The 18,817-nt window shown below is 29.5% G+C and overlaps 1 protein-coding gene across 1 annotated transcript in view; it reads left to right on the top strand.

The window, feature by feature from the left end:
- LOC142327007 (uncharacterized) overlaps nt 1-18,817 on the top strand; it is a 157,423-nt gene that overhangs the window by 29,664 nt on the left and 108,942 nt on the right. Inside the window, exons 4-5 of the mRNA XM_075369756.1 lie at nt 15,383-15,451; nt 17,235-17,291. Coding sequence (XP_075225871.1) covers nt 15,383-15,451; nt 17,235-17,291 — 126 coding nt within the window. The remainder of the gene's footprint in view (nt 1-15,382; nt 15,452-17,234; nt 17,292-18,817) is intronic.

Raw genomic sequence — 18,817 nt, 5'->3', positions numbered from 1 at the left:
TAAAACGTATTTAATTCTCTGGCTGGAGCCCATCCAGGCAGGGACTTAATTTCGTAAAAAAAAACCTTCCAGTATATGGTATGATTAATTCATGTCAGTCGAAATATAGAGTTAATCTTAAAATAAATTCTCGGACACGTAATTAAGCATAAACACAGCTCCAGGGGGTGCCACCGCTTCAAGCTACCTCGTCGAGAACCATAGTTCCCACCAGGTAGCCGGGACTCGATCTTTAAGTTCTGCGCCATGCCTTTAATGAGGTAATCCCCCACCGGTACTCGGTCTTTACGCCACGCCTCAAGTGAGAAACTCCAAAGGGATCTCCCACCGGGACTAATTTACCTCCCAATACGAAGTTCTAAGAAAATCCCAGGAAAGTCCCCGCCCAATCATCGCCAGTGTGACAGTTAAGCGATCCACCCCTCCTGAACGGGGCTGCCCCAACACAGGTCTTCTCCAAGGCCCACACGACGGGTCTCATTGGTCGGAGCTGGCCCTGAAGCTACGTCCCCCAAAGGTTGAAATATAAAAATTATATTTTTATTAAAAGCTTACTGATTCTACGTATTACTCAGTTCAGTATTTATTTGATTTCAGAACTTATTATTCAAGAATTTGAGTAAAATGAATTCTTGAATGAATTTGGAATTTATTCAAGAATTTGTTATGTACATGAGTTTCAACTTTTACTTACTATCGTTATGTTAATAAATATTTTTTTTTTAAATCTGATTTTTTTACGGGCAGCATGTTCATTCATGATATCATATGGACTTCTTCTAATGTGTAATTAGTTTTGTAATACTCATAACCGCTCATAATTATTCTTGAAGCTATTTTCTTGGAAATATATTGATCTATATTAATCTTGTTAAAATTTAATAAAACTGAATAACATTAAAGCTAATAATCTAAATAAGTAAAATTTAACTTTAATTAATCACTGCAAATAATGTTATAAGCATAAATTTATTGGAATGTAAATTACACTGTGATCTTAGTAATATATAAAAATCTTTTTTTGTCTTCAGTCATTTAACTGGTTTGATGCAGGTTTCCAAGATTCCTTATCTAGTGCCAGTCGTTTCATTTCGGTATACTCCCTACATCCTACATCCCTAAAAATTTGTTTTACGTATTCCAAAAGTTGCCTTTAATCGGATAAGGTGTAAAACATCAAGATATTAGAGAGTATGAATAAACAACTGGAGATTACGTCTACAGTACGAACAAGGAAATTACAGTATCTAGGTCGCATACAGGAGAGAAGTTAGATTAGCTCCAGTTGATCATGCAGGGGAAGAACGTGGACAGGCGTAACGATGGCAGGCGGAGAATTTTATGGTTGCGCAATCTGAGGAAATGATTTAGCGCAACGTCCACTGAACTTTTCCGAGCTGCCTACTTAGAGGTCAAAGTATCGATGATGATTGCAAACCTCCTGAAAGGAGATGTCACTTGATGAGAAGAAACGTTGCCTGCCTGCACAACTTTTCCCATCTACCTGTCCCTCCAGTATCAAAGCGACTAATGCAGGATGCCTTAAGGTGCCTGTAAGTCTGTAATGCCTGTCTCTTTTTTAGCTATATTTTTCCAAATGCCTCTTTCGTCATCAATTTTCCGGAATACCTCTTCATTTGTACTTTATCATTTATAACTTCGTAATATATAAAATATAATCCTAATTGTAAAACATTTAATCCGGCATCTTATACGTTAGTAATACTTTTCATTTATGTAACCGGCACTTTATGATGCAAGGAGTTATCTGATCAACCCAAATATGAAGTAAGAATTGTTCCACAATGATAATACAGATTTATCTTTTATAGACATTATTAAATACATAACTGTTAGAAAAAGTCGATATTCAGATAAACAATGATCGGTATAGACGAATACATTAAATTTAGTAAAATAAATTCTAGATTATTTATTTATGGGTTTTCTTTGTTTATTATTTTGTATAGTAGTGAGACTGGTGAGGGATTATAGGTGGTTTGGGCACACAAAGTTAACTCACGACCATCTATTTGGTTCTTCTCAGCAGAACTGTGAGACCTGCAGCGTAAAATGGCCCATAAACCGTAGATTACTTATTATTTATTTTCGTCGAAAATAAAATAATAAGATAATTTTCGCCTATTCGACGAAAATTAAATCTGGGTTCAGATGTGAAGAAATACATTAAAAGACTATTGCGACATCTCTGTCATAATGGTATGAAAAACTTAATTTAGCAGTTTTGCTTACGTGAGATCCCTGTGGAGTACTGTGTGCGCAGCGAAAATAGTTTAGCGGTCATGTTCCTGTGTCGATATATGTTATCCAATGTTTGATGTTGTTTATTGTCTAATTATATATGATTGCTTAATATTATTTAAGTTGCTAATGACTGTTATGCTACTATAAACAAATTATGGAAAAAGGTATTCTAAGCTCCTCAAAAAAAAAAGGTATATAAGTTATAAAAATTTGGTTCATCAGGTAAAAATGTTCATTTAATTTCTTAATGTTTAACATTATATATATATATATTTATACAACACACATGTGCAAAAAACACGGTTCGAATTGGTTATCACTTTCTCTTTTGAAAAAAAAAATTTATTTTGTTATAAATTTTATTTGCTACAAAAATCATTAATTTCTATTTAATACATCGTTAAGTTGAGGAATCAAGAAATTACATTAATCTCTTCTTTCATTGATAGAAGTCCATTAGATCAGCAGGTTCCTCTTATTCTACGCATTATTAAATTATTATTGTTAAAAAAATACAATATCATTTCTTTCTAGTAGTGTAGCATAAAATAAGTTAAAAATGTTAAACATATTCAAAATGTAAATATATTTGTGTAAATGATTCAAAGGTTATAGTTCAATTATATTCATATATGTTTTTGCGAATTAAGTTATTTCTTATTATATTCAAATGTGTATCGAGTTAAGCTTAACATCAATTTCAATTTAACGTTGATTTCTTCCTTGTGTCAGTTTTAAATTGCATGTGATTTAATTCAATCCGAATAATGTTTGTTCATTTAAAAACAATTCTATACACCTATTAGCTAGCAATGGCCTAAGTTATTTTGTACGTACTACATATTGTCTTATTAACCTAAAATATAAAATTTTTAAACAATTTTATAAATAATATATATTTAAAATAAATGCATATTCATATTCAGAACCTTCAAATAAAGAAAAAAGAATATTTTTTTGATTTTGAAAGTTGATTACCCTCTAATGTAAAAAAATTACGATAACAGGGAGGTTCAACAATCTTACGATCACAAAAAATGTAGATATTTTTTAAACTTATTAATATTAAAAAAAGTGTATTAGATTTATTAATTAAAAGCTTTTTTAATTAAAAATAAAATCATATTAAACTCGTTATGATGTCATATAGTATGAAGTGGTCAATAATTGTACGGTCAGAGTTTCAGAGTTTTACAATATGGGAGTTTACTTCACCAATTTTCGCTACATGATCGAAAATTTTCAGCCTCACACCAGTAGGACTATTGATTGATATGATGAAAAATTTCGTAATGCATTCAAAAATTATATTAATGCTTTTTTTATTATTTTTCTAAAAACAAATATCACTAATTTTTCAAGTCTAAAAGATAACACATCTTTTCTTAAACTACTATGTTATTATTTATATATATATATATATATATATATATATATATATATATATATATATATATACTAGCGGACCCGACAGACGTTGTCCTGACGCAGCATTATTCGGTAATAAATGCTCACACATAAATATAACTTAATTAAGTTAAAATTAGCAGGAATGTGTTCTAAATTTCATTAAAATGACTATTAGTATGATATTATCAGTTTGTGATTGTTGTATTATTGTAATGGGTTTATTGATTAATTATGTGTAGTATGGTTAATATTTATTTTCACTAAATATTGAGATGTCCGATGAAAATTTAATTAAAAAATCTAAACGTCGTAAAATTAATAATTAGTGTAATTAATAAATATTCATCCACGTTACTACTAATTTTCACTTAACATCATTCTAAAAAAGTACCTCCTACATATGTTTCATAACCATGTAACAGCTTAATTAATCAATTAATAAAAAAAAAATTAAAGCACTGTAAAAAAACAACGTAGTTAAAATTTTATTAGAAATTTTTATCGTTTTTCTCATTCTTTATTTTAACATCTATTTTACCAAATTTCAGATAATTGTAAATTAAAAATAATTTTAGAAAACTTTTTATAAAATTAATCAGCTAAAACATTATAAATTCAATTTTTAAATATACTTTAAACTATATTATAAGTAACTTATATTTTAATTTTATAAATGTTCTAATTTATTTTAGAAACTTAAATTTTTATTTTCAAAGAGCCGTTCAATACTTCATAAGTTGCATAGAATCAAATGAGAACTGACAATTTAAATTTGTAGGTTAAGTTGATTGTTATTGAATGCACGTGTATACATCATAAAAATTCATGTAAAATACTCATTTCAATACTGCACCTTACAAATCTGCACAATGTACATTTTTTAATTAAACTTTAAAACGTTATTTCAATACATAATAATATAATATTCTCAATAAGCGCGCAATTCTAGCAGACTCTAGCAATGCTTCGCTATTGCTAGATCTGAGTATACATACAGATTAAATGACAACAATTGAAAGTTTCATAAAACCTTAAAAAACTGAACATTAGCAATTTAACAGAATTTAACCTTTCACTTTATAAAAGTCAAAATGTAAATAAATCCAAATGGCAAAACAACAGCACTACCTATCGGATTTAATTCACACCACTCTCTAATCACAGTATTCGATGGAAAATAATTTTTTAACGAAAAGTGTTGTGGCTGCAAAATCATTACAATTAATACTGAACATTTAGAAACTTACAAAACATTACGGAACCTTATAACATTTCACCTTTAACTTTATAAAATTCAGAATTTAAATAAATTCAATTGTCAGAACAGCATTACCTATCGGATTTAATTCAAACTATTCTCTAAATACGAATTTTAATGTAAGAACAACACTAAGCTACGACGCAAGTAACTGATGTGTGAAAAAAAAATCCTAGAATCCGATCGCAGCAGCAACTACCGGGTTTGACTGATAAACCAAAAATTAAAAAAAAACTTCCAAAACGCGGTCGCAGCTCTGCCTACCGGATCCAATTGTGAACCTTAACTATCCAAATTAAACAACACGTAAATAAATTAAATAAACATTTTCACTTCAATACTGTACCTTACAAATTTGCACAATGTATATTTTTTAATTACACTTTAAAACGTTATTTCAATAAATATAATATAATATTTCTCAATACGCGCACAATTCTAAATGCGATCGCAGTGCTGCCTACTTGTTACTTAATCAGTTGTGATTTTGTTTACATTGGCAACGGCCATACGGGCTCTTTGTGATTGGTCGTTGTGTTTGACAGCGGCCATCTTGCATTGATCTGATTGGTTTTCCTTTGTTTACATTTCCATATGATTTATTAGCCTCTTATTTATTAAAAAAACTGTTTTCTCGCGATTTTTTGAAATACAATAATAACACAAAATTACGAAATATTTTTCTCAATTTGATCGCAGCACCAACTATCGGGACAAACTAAAATTAAAATAGAATATTATTGAATATTCGATACTGCGATGGTAGTGCAGTCTACCGGATCCAATGTAATACATTCCAAAATCAACAACTACTTATAAATAAAAAAATAATTAAAAAAACATTTTCCAGTGGACCAAATTTCATCAACAAACACACACAAAATTTCATCAAAATCAGTACAGCCATTTAGGAGGAGTTCACTTTCATACACACGCACACAAGAAATATATATATAAAGATATATATTTTTTTAATATATATTTATTATATATTTTATATATATATAAAGATATATTTATTTATATAGTCGTGACTAATTCATAATCAACGTCTAGGAAAAACTACTGAAGATAAATTGATAAAAATTTGTGAACACGTTCTTCTAACGGTGTAAGTGCTCGCTAAGAAAGCATTTTTTGAAATTCCGAGTTTAAAGGGTAAATGGAATAACAATGAAATTTACTATTTTTTGAATTTCTCGGTAACAAATAAAGAACTTGATTTTTGGTATGAGTGATCTTCATGTGAATATCTAAAAATTAATTTACAATTTTTTTGAAATTAGACCTTGAAAGGGGTGATGAAAAGTAAAAAATATTGATCACTGACTGAAAATGTTCCTCGTTTCCGACTATACTAAGCGAGATATTCACTAGATTTGGGCTTGCAAATACTCTTCAGATAAATATGTAAAAACCATTTTCGGGTGGTTTTTGAATTTCGATTTTTTAAGGGGTTCGACAGTGTACGGCGCGGCAGCGTAACCAACGCAGCCACTGCCACTATTACTGTATGTGCAACACGACTGGCTGCACCTGCCCCCCAGGGAAGCAATGTACTTAACGCATTAGTTCACAACAGAAACGGCTGAATTAATTTGTTGAATTATATTTTCTATTCCAGATAAATATATTATAAATTAATAAATTATATTAACTTAGCCTAAGTAGAAGTTAGAGATAATAAATTTATTAGAAATTAATTAATAATTGAGAGAACAGTAATAATAATAAGAAAGTTCGTTCGGAAAAGTTTATGTATAAAAAATATTCGAGGTGGATACGGTGTATTACGCAATTAAAACTGTAATTTTTACTATAAATAATTTTATTTTCAAACTGTCTGCAGGTAGTAAAATTATTTTTAACCTTTTCTTTAGTAATTGAATTTAAAAATTTTATGGAAAATAAAGAAATATTTTTTTTCAGTAACTTTATGAGCAATAGATATAAGTATCAGGTTATAAAAAAGTGAAGATAACGTACAAAATTCTTAATATTAATTATCATTTTAAACTCACATCAAAATCTCACAGTAAAAAGAGTCTTTGAGAAATTAAACTTTGAAATTATGTAAAATAATGACGATTCCTATAATAGAAAATTAGTTGCTATGAATTTGAAGTTAAGTCTCTTAGTTTCTCTTTAAGTCTCTTAGTAACAAAAATAAATCTTATTTTTGTTATACTTTCGTATACATGAGTAAATTTTAAATTCTTTAAAATAAAAGAAACTTTTGGTAAATTAATCTGAATTATTTTTATTGAATTTAAAGAAGGTCGTTGACACATCATCACCATGTCACCGCTATGAATAAGCTCTGTATGTGGTACATTGACACGACCGCTTAATTCATTACGCTCTCTTCCATGAATTACTTTCTTTCAGGTCTTTGTAACTTATCTTCTTTTCATGTTGTCTGTATGATAAAACATTACTCATTTGTAAAGCAAATTCAAAATATTTTCTCTGAAATAAGCATATCATATGAATGAATGAATATCGTCTACTCAGGACATAATCTATTCAGAATAATAGGTAATTTTAAAAAAATTTATCTTTCTGAAAAGTACCGCCTAAAAAAAAAAAAAAATGATTGTACCAAAATATTCACTGAATATACATACATAATAAAATATATAATTCCTTTTCTCTCGATGATAAATTTGAAGATTAAACCCTTTCGATTTTAATTATTTTATTATATTAAAAATATTGATAAAACATTTTTAGATTGACTTGGTACAACAGTAAAAAGCTAAACAAATTGTGTGCAATGTGTAAAAATGTAATTAAAAAAAAAACATGATTATTTTATCGAAAAACTATTTTTTTTTGAAGAAGTAACTAAAAAAATAAAAAAATAAAATTACTCTTAACATCAGAGGTAAAGATTGAAAACTATTCTGATGCTGTTTAGTACTTATTTATGATAGAATATAAATAAGAAGAAAGTTTCAATCAATATTTTGAAAGTCAATATCGAAATTTCAGTCGAATTTTAATTTTTAAATTCCCGTCTAGATAGCGCTATAACAGAGCTATAGCTCTGGAAGGTAAAGTATTGTAATCAATCCAATTTGGGCATATACGGTTTTCATCAGATCTTGACATTTTCACACCTAAAAGACCCAGAAAACGGGATGGAAAATATCCGGATTTTAGTGTTCGTATGTACGTGTGTTCGGTTTTGGCCGCTAAATCACCTTATATGTTCAGAACTACTGACCAAACCTATTTCGATCAAACTTGGTCAGATTACTTCTATACAAGAAGCACTGATGCCATCAAATTTTCAACTTAAAAGGTCAAGGGAATGAGGCTGTAGAACAAGGTCATCCACAGTATTTCGAGATTTCGCCTTATTAAGCTCATATTCTTCTTAGGCATATTTGCTAACAATTAAAAAATAACAATATTTACAAAAAAAACTTTTCAAAATCGCACCCCCTTGTAGTGGTAGTCGTCTGCTATGTTGTGACGTCATAGCTGAGCGGTAGAATTAAATAAAGGAATAATTTTTTAATTGTAAACAAGTAATTCGGTCTGGCCAGGTCTCGAACTCGATCGCCCGGTGGACTCGGTACCTGGTGCGTTAAGCTTCGCGACTACACCAGTCTGCCGACCGTACAAGCGAACTTTGTTTTATGTAAGTTGTGAAATTACATTAGTTTAGTTAATGCTGACCGTCGCCGCTAGTACCGCCACAACCGCGCGAATTAAATTCGGAATGCGCGCGCGCTTTAGTTAGAATCATTGGATTAAATAAGTAGAAGAACATTATATTTAACTAAAATGGTAAATATTTTAAATTAAGTTGTGATGCGCGCGCGTAAGCGGTGCATGAAAAACAATTGTGTTGTCAACTTTTTTGCTTTTATTAGTGGAAAAAATCTGATGTGGACATTACATGACTTCCTTGCACCCCTATTAAATTACACATTCACATATTTTACTGCATTTCATTTAAAAGTGAGATACGATCCTCCAATTCTTTAATAAAGTGGATAGTTACACAACTGTATTACGGTGGGCACTACATTGCATCACATTTATTTGTGGTGTCCGTATCAGCATTTTATATTAGTTTATATATTTATTTTGTTTCACGTCGCTCAAGTAGTTACGTGGTGTAAGTGAGAACGTGTCGGATCCGTAAACATGCACACATAGGTTCGAATTCAACTTAATCGGGTAACCGGCTAATCGGTTTAAGTTAAGCGAGATACATACGTACGTACGTGCAGACGTCACACCGAAATTATTCAAAATGGGTTCAGGGATGGTTAAAATCGATATTTTGTTGAAATCTGTAAACCGAAATGTTTCGTGACCACAATACTTCCTTTACTTCGTACAAGGAAGTAAAAAGAATGAATTTAGCTTTTTTTTTTTTTTAAATTTTAATGATTATTTTTAGTGTTAGAGAACTCATTCTCTCGAGTTCAGAAAGAGTCTGTGTAGTACACTAATTGGGGTAAATCCAACTAACAACTAGTAAAACTTTCACATCCCGGAAAACACCACGGCTTATGACGACCATCAGAAGATTCAATCCATTTTTTATGCCATAATTGAAGGCTTAGTCCGCTATCTCTCTCATGCTCCTGGAAATGAGTTAGCCTACCTTTTTTTCATTACAGCGCAGCTGGCGCTCAACGTAATATATGAATCGGCTTAACACCTACAATAGCAAGATCTGCCTCGCGGAAGATAGTTCTGTAGGCACCGATCACTGTCAATAATAGGTACCTAGAGAAATGTGTCAGTAATAGGTATCTTTCTGAGGGCTTGGAAGGTTGGTGACTTGCGGTTGATTCTGAAGGAGAGTGACAAAGATCCTAGGCTTCATAAGGCTATAATCGCATGAATAAGCGATGATGCGATACCAACTGAGTAATTTTAAATGCATCTAAGAGTCGAATTGTCAACCCGAGCAAAGGTCCTAAAACACTGCCCTGCGGTCAACACTTGGATAGTGTCTTTCCTACCTCTGAGCTACCGTCTCGAAGAACGACTCGATTTTTTAAATAAACGGATAACCATGAGAACAACATCCTCTGTGCCATTGCCTGGGTGATTATTATACTGATCAACAATCATCAATTTCCTAGATGTCAACTTATCACTAATACAAAGGTGCAGAACTTAGATCTTTCCGATTTACTGGGAAGATCGTCAGAGCTTTATAAGAAGTAGTCACAATTGGTTATTTCTAGCTTTAAATATAAGTTTTAGAACACATTTTTTTCCTAAAAACAGGGAATAACCAGCAAAGAGCATTCTAGTAAAAGCCCTAGTCAAAGTACCAACACAAATACCAACAGAACAGACAAAGAGCTCCACCGTAATTCCATCAAAACCCGGGGCTTTATTCCTGCCAAAGCCGCAGATTACCTGACATAACTCAGTTTCTGCATTCTCCAAGAATAAGCTATCAGAAACGAAATGAGAAATTTCCTTTCAAACTCTAAAAAGAGATTTATTAAATTTTATTAATTTAACGAATTCTTTTTCTTTTTTGTAAAACAAGGCGTAACGGTGTTTTATAAAATGGTTGACAGGGCCAGTTTACAATTCTAGGGCTAATCTTTTTTTTATTTATATGTCTTCTTTGCTAAAGATAAGAAGGCTTCTGTTTAACAGAAATCGACTTTGAACTGCATCAAACATTAGGGATGTACAAGGTAATTGTTTGAGCTAGATTCAATATAGATTTTATATCGAATTCAGCTCAAAAATAATTTCATATAACTTTGTCATTTTTGTAATGTTGATATTCTGAGGAGTATTGGTTTATTAATCTTGTCTGCTAGGAGAGGAATGTCTGTTTTTGTTTCTTTATTATAAAACTTTTATGGATTACAACATGCATCCAATACCGCTCTATTACGTGTTCTTGGAAATAGTTCGAAAATATCAATTATTTGATTACCGACTTAATAATCTTGTAAAATACTGGAAATAAGTTTATTTCTTCCAGTACAAAATAAATAGGTTTGATAGAATGAGGGAAATCTTATATCATCAAAAATCATCATTAATTAAATAATAACTGATGTTTGGCAATAATGCGTAATTATTTAATTTTTAATAAGGATTCGTTATTTAATTTTAATAAAACCTGGTTTTGAATCTCTCACGTACAATAATCTTACATATTATACAGGGCATTTATTGTTCTGTTGTGCTTCTGCATTCCTTTTTTTCTTCTTTTTTGGTAGTCTGTCCGTCTAAGGATGTAAAAATTCTCTATTGTGGGATAAAGAAGAAATGTGTAATATAATGTTTGGATTTGATTTGTCTCATAGATAAAATATGAAATAAGTATAAAAAAATAAACAATTATATGTACAGTTATCTACAACAATACAATAAAATTTAATTAAATTGTTTATCCTTGGGCAAGGAAACTGCATTAGAAACCACATATTAATCAAATAGGAATTTATAAACGAAATTGAAGTTGTAAGAATTTGTTAGTTGGGCAGTCGCAAACAAAAATATAGTTTCGAGACTAGATTGAAGAAAAAGTCAACAAGATATTATGCCAAAGTCTAATTCCACACTTGGGCAGAAGAAATGTTTTGTTCCCAATCTAATTTTGATGTTTTGTTTTTTCTTCTAGTTTTTATACTTTTTTATAGAATTTACAGAAAAATATGATGGTGAGCTAAAAGTAATCCACAATATTGGTAAGAACCATAAAAGAAAAATCTCTTAATATAATTTTATCAATATTTATTTTCAAATGCTTATCGATTATAGTTTATATACAAATTTAATTCATGTACTTTTTATTTCCCATTTATTTAGATTTTATTTCGAATCTGGACAAGTTTTGTATGCCATCAATGAAAAATTCATGTGACAGTTCATATTCGAAAATGGGATAAATCAGGCTTTAGTTTTCAGGACACTAGTTGCTAGGTGTACTACCTTGTCCCACTCCGCTCTTCTTGACAACATGTATGGAATTGTTTCTTCCGGAGAAAGCTAGCTTAACATCTTGTCTGACCACATCCCACCGCTGGCATTGGTAGACGATGTGCTCAACGGTATCTTCAAGATCGCAGTACCTGCATAGAGGAGACGCTCTCCTGCCAAATCGATGCCGGTAGGCTTCAAACTCGCCATGTCCAGAAAAGAGCTGCGTTATATAGAAACCTACCTTACCCAGTCCTCTCTACACCCATACATCTATTCTCGGTATTAATTTACGCGTCCATACACCAGTAGGTGAGGTGTTCCAGGCTTCCTGCCACACGGCCAGAAGTATGAAGACTATGATTTAAATTGCTTTTTCTAAGGGAATAGTTTAGGCTAATTTTTCAGCTATGCTATCTTTTTTGAGGTCATGATAATATATCCAAATTTCATCACCGATTCTGATGTTGAAAAGATGATCTCTTCTTCGTAATACTGATTAAAGTGTTTTTCGCATAATCTGATCCTATTTTTGTTTTCCTCACAATATTTAGATATTAGTAGATTCGAACTAATAGAGAATGTTCCGGGACGTATTCGCCGAACTTAGGAACTGATTCAGAATACCAATATGAGCAAAAAAGTTCATATCGAGAAGTCCTATTTTGCTTTGTTTTCCTTCTGGACGCTATTTTGTGATTTAAAAAAAAATATTTTTCAGGAACGGGGAAACCTACTTTAATTAAATCTGGCAAATCTAAGGCTAGTGTATTTTTCTATAAAATTAAACATTTTAAAAACTTCACCTTTAAGAATTTGGAAACAGTGGCCATCTAATTTTTTAATTTTCAATTAAAAAATAATTTTTTTGGGTACTGTAATGCAAGCTGATAATTTTTTCCTGGTTTTATTTCCTCGACTAAATGTAATAAAAGTTATTAATAATAAATAATAATAGTAAATTAATAAGTTATTCATTTATTTAGCGTATGGCTCCAAGACACAACACCAATTACAATCAAAAATTACAAACAAACATCTAACAAATTAATATAAACTATTGATTCTGGAGTCGCCATCAGGAAATGTTCAGGAGTCCCTTCATAAGCTGACATAGGGCAAACTTCTGTGATGTGTTTAACAGTTTGATTTTCACCACACTCGCAAAGAGGTATCGGTTTTTTACCCCATTTATACAGGAAATAGGCGCACCTACCATACTGAGTTTTTATTTTGTTTAACGTTGACCATGTCTTACGTGGCAAATCAAAAACCGGCGGCTTTTGAGTAATACATGGAATATAAATTAATAAAAAGTAAATTAATAAAAATTATCATCTTGCATTACGGTGCGCAAGCGTACTGCCTGATTAATTGTCTCCAATAACTCGATTGTTTGTCAACGGATTTTTACAAATGAGTTGTCATTTTATTCGAAATAAAACGATTAATAATTTTTGTAGTAAGTAAAAATTAGATCAAACAAATAATTACAAAAATATTGAACATTAAAAAATTAAAATGGGCGCCGTTTTGAAAATTTTGAAGGTGACGTTTTCGATATTTTTTGTTTTATAGAGAAAGACAATAGTCTTAGATATGCCAAATTTAATTACCGTAGGTTTACCCGTTCCTGAGAAATAATTATTTTTGTTGAAAACAACAAAATGGCGTTCACGAGGAAAACAAAGCATAATAGGACTTATGTCGATATGAACGTTTTTGCTGATTTTGATGTCCTGAGTCAGTTTCTGAAGATCGGCGAATACGTCTCTCTCGGAACTCCCCGTTTATTTCGATATCGATTAAAAATATTACCAGTTTTATCTTTCAATATTACCGTGATCCTTTTTTGAGTTATGAAATGATTTTTTTATAAATTCATTGATTGAATATGATGTTTCATATCAATTATAGACATTTGTCTTACATCGTAATATTTATCCGGCAGTATTTTTTGGTTTACAGTGCTCATTTTTACAAAATCTCATTACCCAACTATTCATTGTGACATAATTTTCACTTTATAAAAGGTTTGTAATCAAATTGCAATTAAGAATCATGTGTAATTTTAATTTTTAAATATCTTCAATTGATTTTAAAAAGAATAATAAAATCATAAAATATTAGCATTATATAGAAGTAAATGTTCTATTTTTAAGGTTAATTTTATTTTTAGAATATATATGTATGTATATTAATTAAGTCAGAAAATATAAAAATTCAGAGAGAAATATAAAAAAAAAAAAAACAAAGGCAGTGTAAGCACCTAAATTAGCTGGCAATAAAATTACTATATAGCAGTGAAACTGATACCACTAAAACGAAACAACATTGACAACCATGATTTGTAACATGAAGTTTTTAGTTACCTAAAACAAACATAGTTACCTAACATGAAGATTTTAATTACCTATACAATTTTGTAATAGTTTATTGCCATTTGTAACATGATAACGTCGTAACAGGCAATATTTCAACTTCCACAAATTCATATGTGTATATATATACACACCGCTTGAAACATACATATTTGCATGTGTGTGTGTGTGTGTGTGTGTATATATAATACATATACATATTCGCATATATATATATGCGAATATGTATGTTCCAAACTTTAAGCTAACTTAATCCTGATCTGTTGCTTATGAAATAATTAAATTAAGCATTGTTAAATGCGTTGTAACATTCATGAATTATCACCAGTGTTATTTAAATTTTAATTAGATTTTGAATAAATGTAATATTACAAAATAAAAATAGTTATATAAAAAAGAGATTAGAGTCTTACCTTTTTTAAAGCAAGTATAATTTCTTATATAGTAAAAAATAATTAGACTGGTTAACGTGTCATTTAATGAAAATAAGTTTCATTTAATGAAAATAAGACTGACAGAAATAAAAATAATTTTATTTATTTATTAAATATTAAACATACTCCTTTATTTAACGTGGAAATGTTTATTTAACATGTTTAACATGTTTATTTAATGTTATAATTAATTTACCAAATAGCTCGCGCGAAGGAATACAAAATGAAAATTTTGTATGAATGATGCCATTCCTGATTCGAAAATGTTAGCATAAAAAAATTTTAACACGTTTAATAAAAAATCTGCCTTGTAAAGGCAATTGCCTTTATGGATTGGAATCATAGACTGTGGATACCGGCTGTTTTTGAATTAACTTTACGTCTCAGGAATGGTCGATCTGAGTCTGTTCCAGACTACATGTTTATCGGTACATCTATACTTACATTGCACTACGTTTGCAGCTACATTACATTACATTGGTGGCGGTAATTGCGTTTGCCTACACACACACACATACACTCAGATCCGGCAGTAACTGGAAAACTGGTAGGAAAAAACAACATTTAGTATTAAAAATAAAGTATTACTTGAAATTTCTAGAATTATTTTATTTTTTGTTTCTTATAAACTTATGTATAAGGCAAACGAATTTATGCATAATTTACTTTATATCTAAAAATTGAAGAAAATTTTTATTCTTTTTTAGGTAGCTGCGGCAGTAATTTCATCATCTACTTCCATGCTTTTAACAGCAAATGAAGAATGGGAAGATGAAGTAATTTTTAAATTTTTTTTAGTAATTATTTTGTATATAGATAAAAATTTGTATATATCTATTAGAAATTTAATTTCTGTACAAAGATATCGCCAGAAGTCTGATATAATCTTTACAGATTATACTATTAGTTGTTTTATGAAGTCTAAATGGCTAAACGTTCCAGCGTAAAACAGCCAACTTCTTTTCTACTAAAATAATTTGCATACAGTTATATTCTATCAAATAGAAAGGGAAAACGTTTTTTCTAGTAACTATATAATCCCAATTCTGTTACATAGTTACAGGGAAATAATGTTTTTCGCATGACAAATAAGCTTTGTCAGTCGACCAGTGAAAAACTCTAACATAGCCAGATTGAACTATCCCAAAACAATGAATAGCGTGTAGAGTGAATCTGTCATTGTATTACTTCTGCTATACGTTTATTTTAATTTTTATACTGCCCTTTAATAATTTTCATTAAGATACAATAAGTAGATTTAATGGTATTGTCTTGAAACTGACAGATCTAAAAAAATTAAAAGTATTTGCACATGATAGTAATACAAAAATCTCTTTATTGGGACGATAAAGATTCTTTCTTATTAAAAAAATCTCAGATTAAATTTAAAAGATATTATTCAATTAATTTTAGTTTTCTGTAATCTGTATTTTTATTTAATTGTATTTAGTTCACAATATTTTTATTTTAAATAACATTTTTTATTTTCATAAATTAATGTGGAATGTATTACGTTTCTGATTTACTATTGTATAAATCTATTTGTGGTTAACAAAGTAAAAAAATATGTGTAATGCTTTTTTAGTTAAAACCCAAAGGAGTGTAATCAATAATTATTTTCGTTAAAAAATGGTTTTTTTAAAATAAATCAAATGATAACAGTCAACGAACTCCATACATAAAATTTAAACGTTTTATGTAGAAATGTAAGTTTAATAGTAATATTAAATTAATGACAAACGTAACTTTCATTTAAAAAAATTATACTTTGTATTTCAGTGTAACTTATGAAGAGAGATTAAAAATCGTAAAAACATATAAATGAACAGCTCAACTGTGCTATAGGTTGTTTTTAATTTTACAAGACTTAATATCAAATAACGACTTATTTGGTTACTTTGAAACATCATTACCGTAAAATTATTTTAATAACACATTATATCCTACGCTTCTGTTTTACTATTTCATTTTAATATAACTTAAATATTAGTCGGTTTACTAATGGTATGTCGGATACACTACATTCTTTTTTTTTTGGATAAAGCAAAGCAAATAATCTACTTCCCCAACATATTAATTTGTTTAATAACGCTCAGATGTAGGCGTAATAATTGTATTGATTTCAGAACTTGCATAATGTTTTTCGTTGTTGTGATAACTGAAGTTTATTAATGATGGAAGTTATCGAAGGAAAAATTTGATAGTGAATTCAGGCTACAATAAAATAACCATAATTAGACGCAGAGCAGCAGAACAAAGCGAAGAGAATGTTAGCCTAAATCGGCTAAAATGTTTGCTCTATCTTAGTATAAGTCCTGAAATATACAGTGGATAGTTTGAATAAAAAAAAGAAATGACACATCAGTAACGTCTACGACAGAAAGCATCTTCGTTCAGTAACGTGAATATGAATAAAGTGAAAAATATTTTATTTCTATAGATGACATAAAAAATAATTAAGATTTTATTTTTTAGTTTTTAGAGTGTATTGTGATAGCGTGAGTATTTTTAGTACAGTAATATTATTTTTAACTTAATTTTTTATTATTTATGTTTTAGAAAAGGATTTACGTATATTACTACTTTCTAAATAAAATCCTTGATTTAGCCGATACAGTGAGTATTAAACATTTAATATTTATTATTAATTTTATATCTAATTAAATTCTTTGTACAGGGTTTATTTAAAGAAAAAAAGTTTATATTTTTTTCCATATAAAATCTAGGAATTTAACTAATTATTAGATTTCTAAAAAATTATAAATATATCACAAATCAATAAAATATCATACAATGATTTCAATAAATTCTAAAAAAAATCTTATGTAATGGTAACATACAAGTTCAAAAGGTTGCTGCGCAAGTCATTGTGCCGTTTTTTGTTTACAATTTTTGCTTGCTAATCTCCTATTTCCTTTTTCATTGCTTATTACGTAAATTAATAATCTAAAGAAAATTGTAAGATATAATTAAACATACTAGTAACTGCAGGGTGTGTCTACGACACGCCTCTACAGCTAGGCCCCCGGGCGGGTTGCCCTGGCGGGTGGCGTCTCGGAATGGGATTATTAGGTATCCAAAATTGATTACCTTTTGTGTAAAAATGTTTTTTTTTTTTTTAATGATGAAAATTGATCAAAGAGAAGCGAAAAAATATCAGCAAATCTTCCTAATGAAATTTGCTTTAGATCGGTTTAGGCGTCTTTTAAAGATTGCTCTCAACAATTTCATCAAGATCGATAATATCCATTTGCAAACTCATTCAATGCGAGAGATGGAAGCTTAAATATAGATTAAATTAATTATTTTATTATTTATATTATATTCGATTTGCGAAAAAAATTATCGTAATTCGAAACTCTCCTTCCTTGACCCAATAACAAAAGAGAAGTTGGCTTCAAGATCAATAAATCGATAAGAAGGATATATAGGATTCAAAATTCTTCTACTTTTGACCATTATTGTTTCTTCTAATTTTGACCTTTATTGTTTACCATTTGAATTAATCCACGAGCTTTACCTATATGTATGTTTAATTTTCACTACAAGGCCATTAAAAAATCACACATACGTTTCAAAATGGATAATCGATAATATTTTCAGTATCGATTTATTTGTATCGAATATAATTGTGTTTAAGATCTACTACGATACTCAATGAATGAATTACGGTAGTACAATTTATTAATTTATTTTATAATTATTACTATTGGTATTTATTGTTTATAAAAATTTACGAAAAAATCTGATGTGGAAACCACATAACTTCCTTGTACGCTACCCAGTTTTGCTCCACTTAGTTTAAACTTATTTCATTTGAAAGTGAGATACGATCCTCCAATTCTTTAATAGAGTGGACAGTTACACATTTGTATTGTGGTGGATACCAAACTGCATTGCATTTTTTTTTGTGGTGCCCGTATCAGCATTTTGTACTAGTTTATGTATTATTTTTGTATTAGTTTATTGATTTATTGTTAATTATTAACCTCTGTAAAAATGTTTGAATTAAAATGAAAAGTACAAAAAAAATTTATTTTACTAATAACTTCTGATTTTGTTTCATATATTTTTTTTATTGTTGTTGATTCAGTCATTATTCATTGCAAAATCTTTTTAAAATCAGAGGTTAATGATTATTA

Source organism: Lycorma delicatula, chromosome 6 (assembly GCF_047948215.1).
Source record: "Lycorma delicatula isolate Av1 chromosome 6, ASM4794821v1, whole genome shotgun sequence".
Classification (NCBI taxonomy): Eukaryota; Metazoa; Arthropoda; class Insecta; order Hemiptera; family Fulgoridae; genus Lycorma; species Lycorma delicatula.
This window is presented reverse-complemented; position numbering and strand designations above follow the sequence as displayed.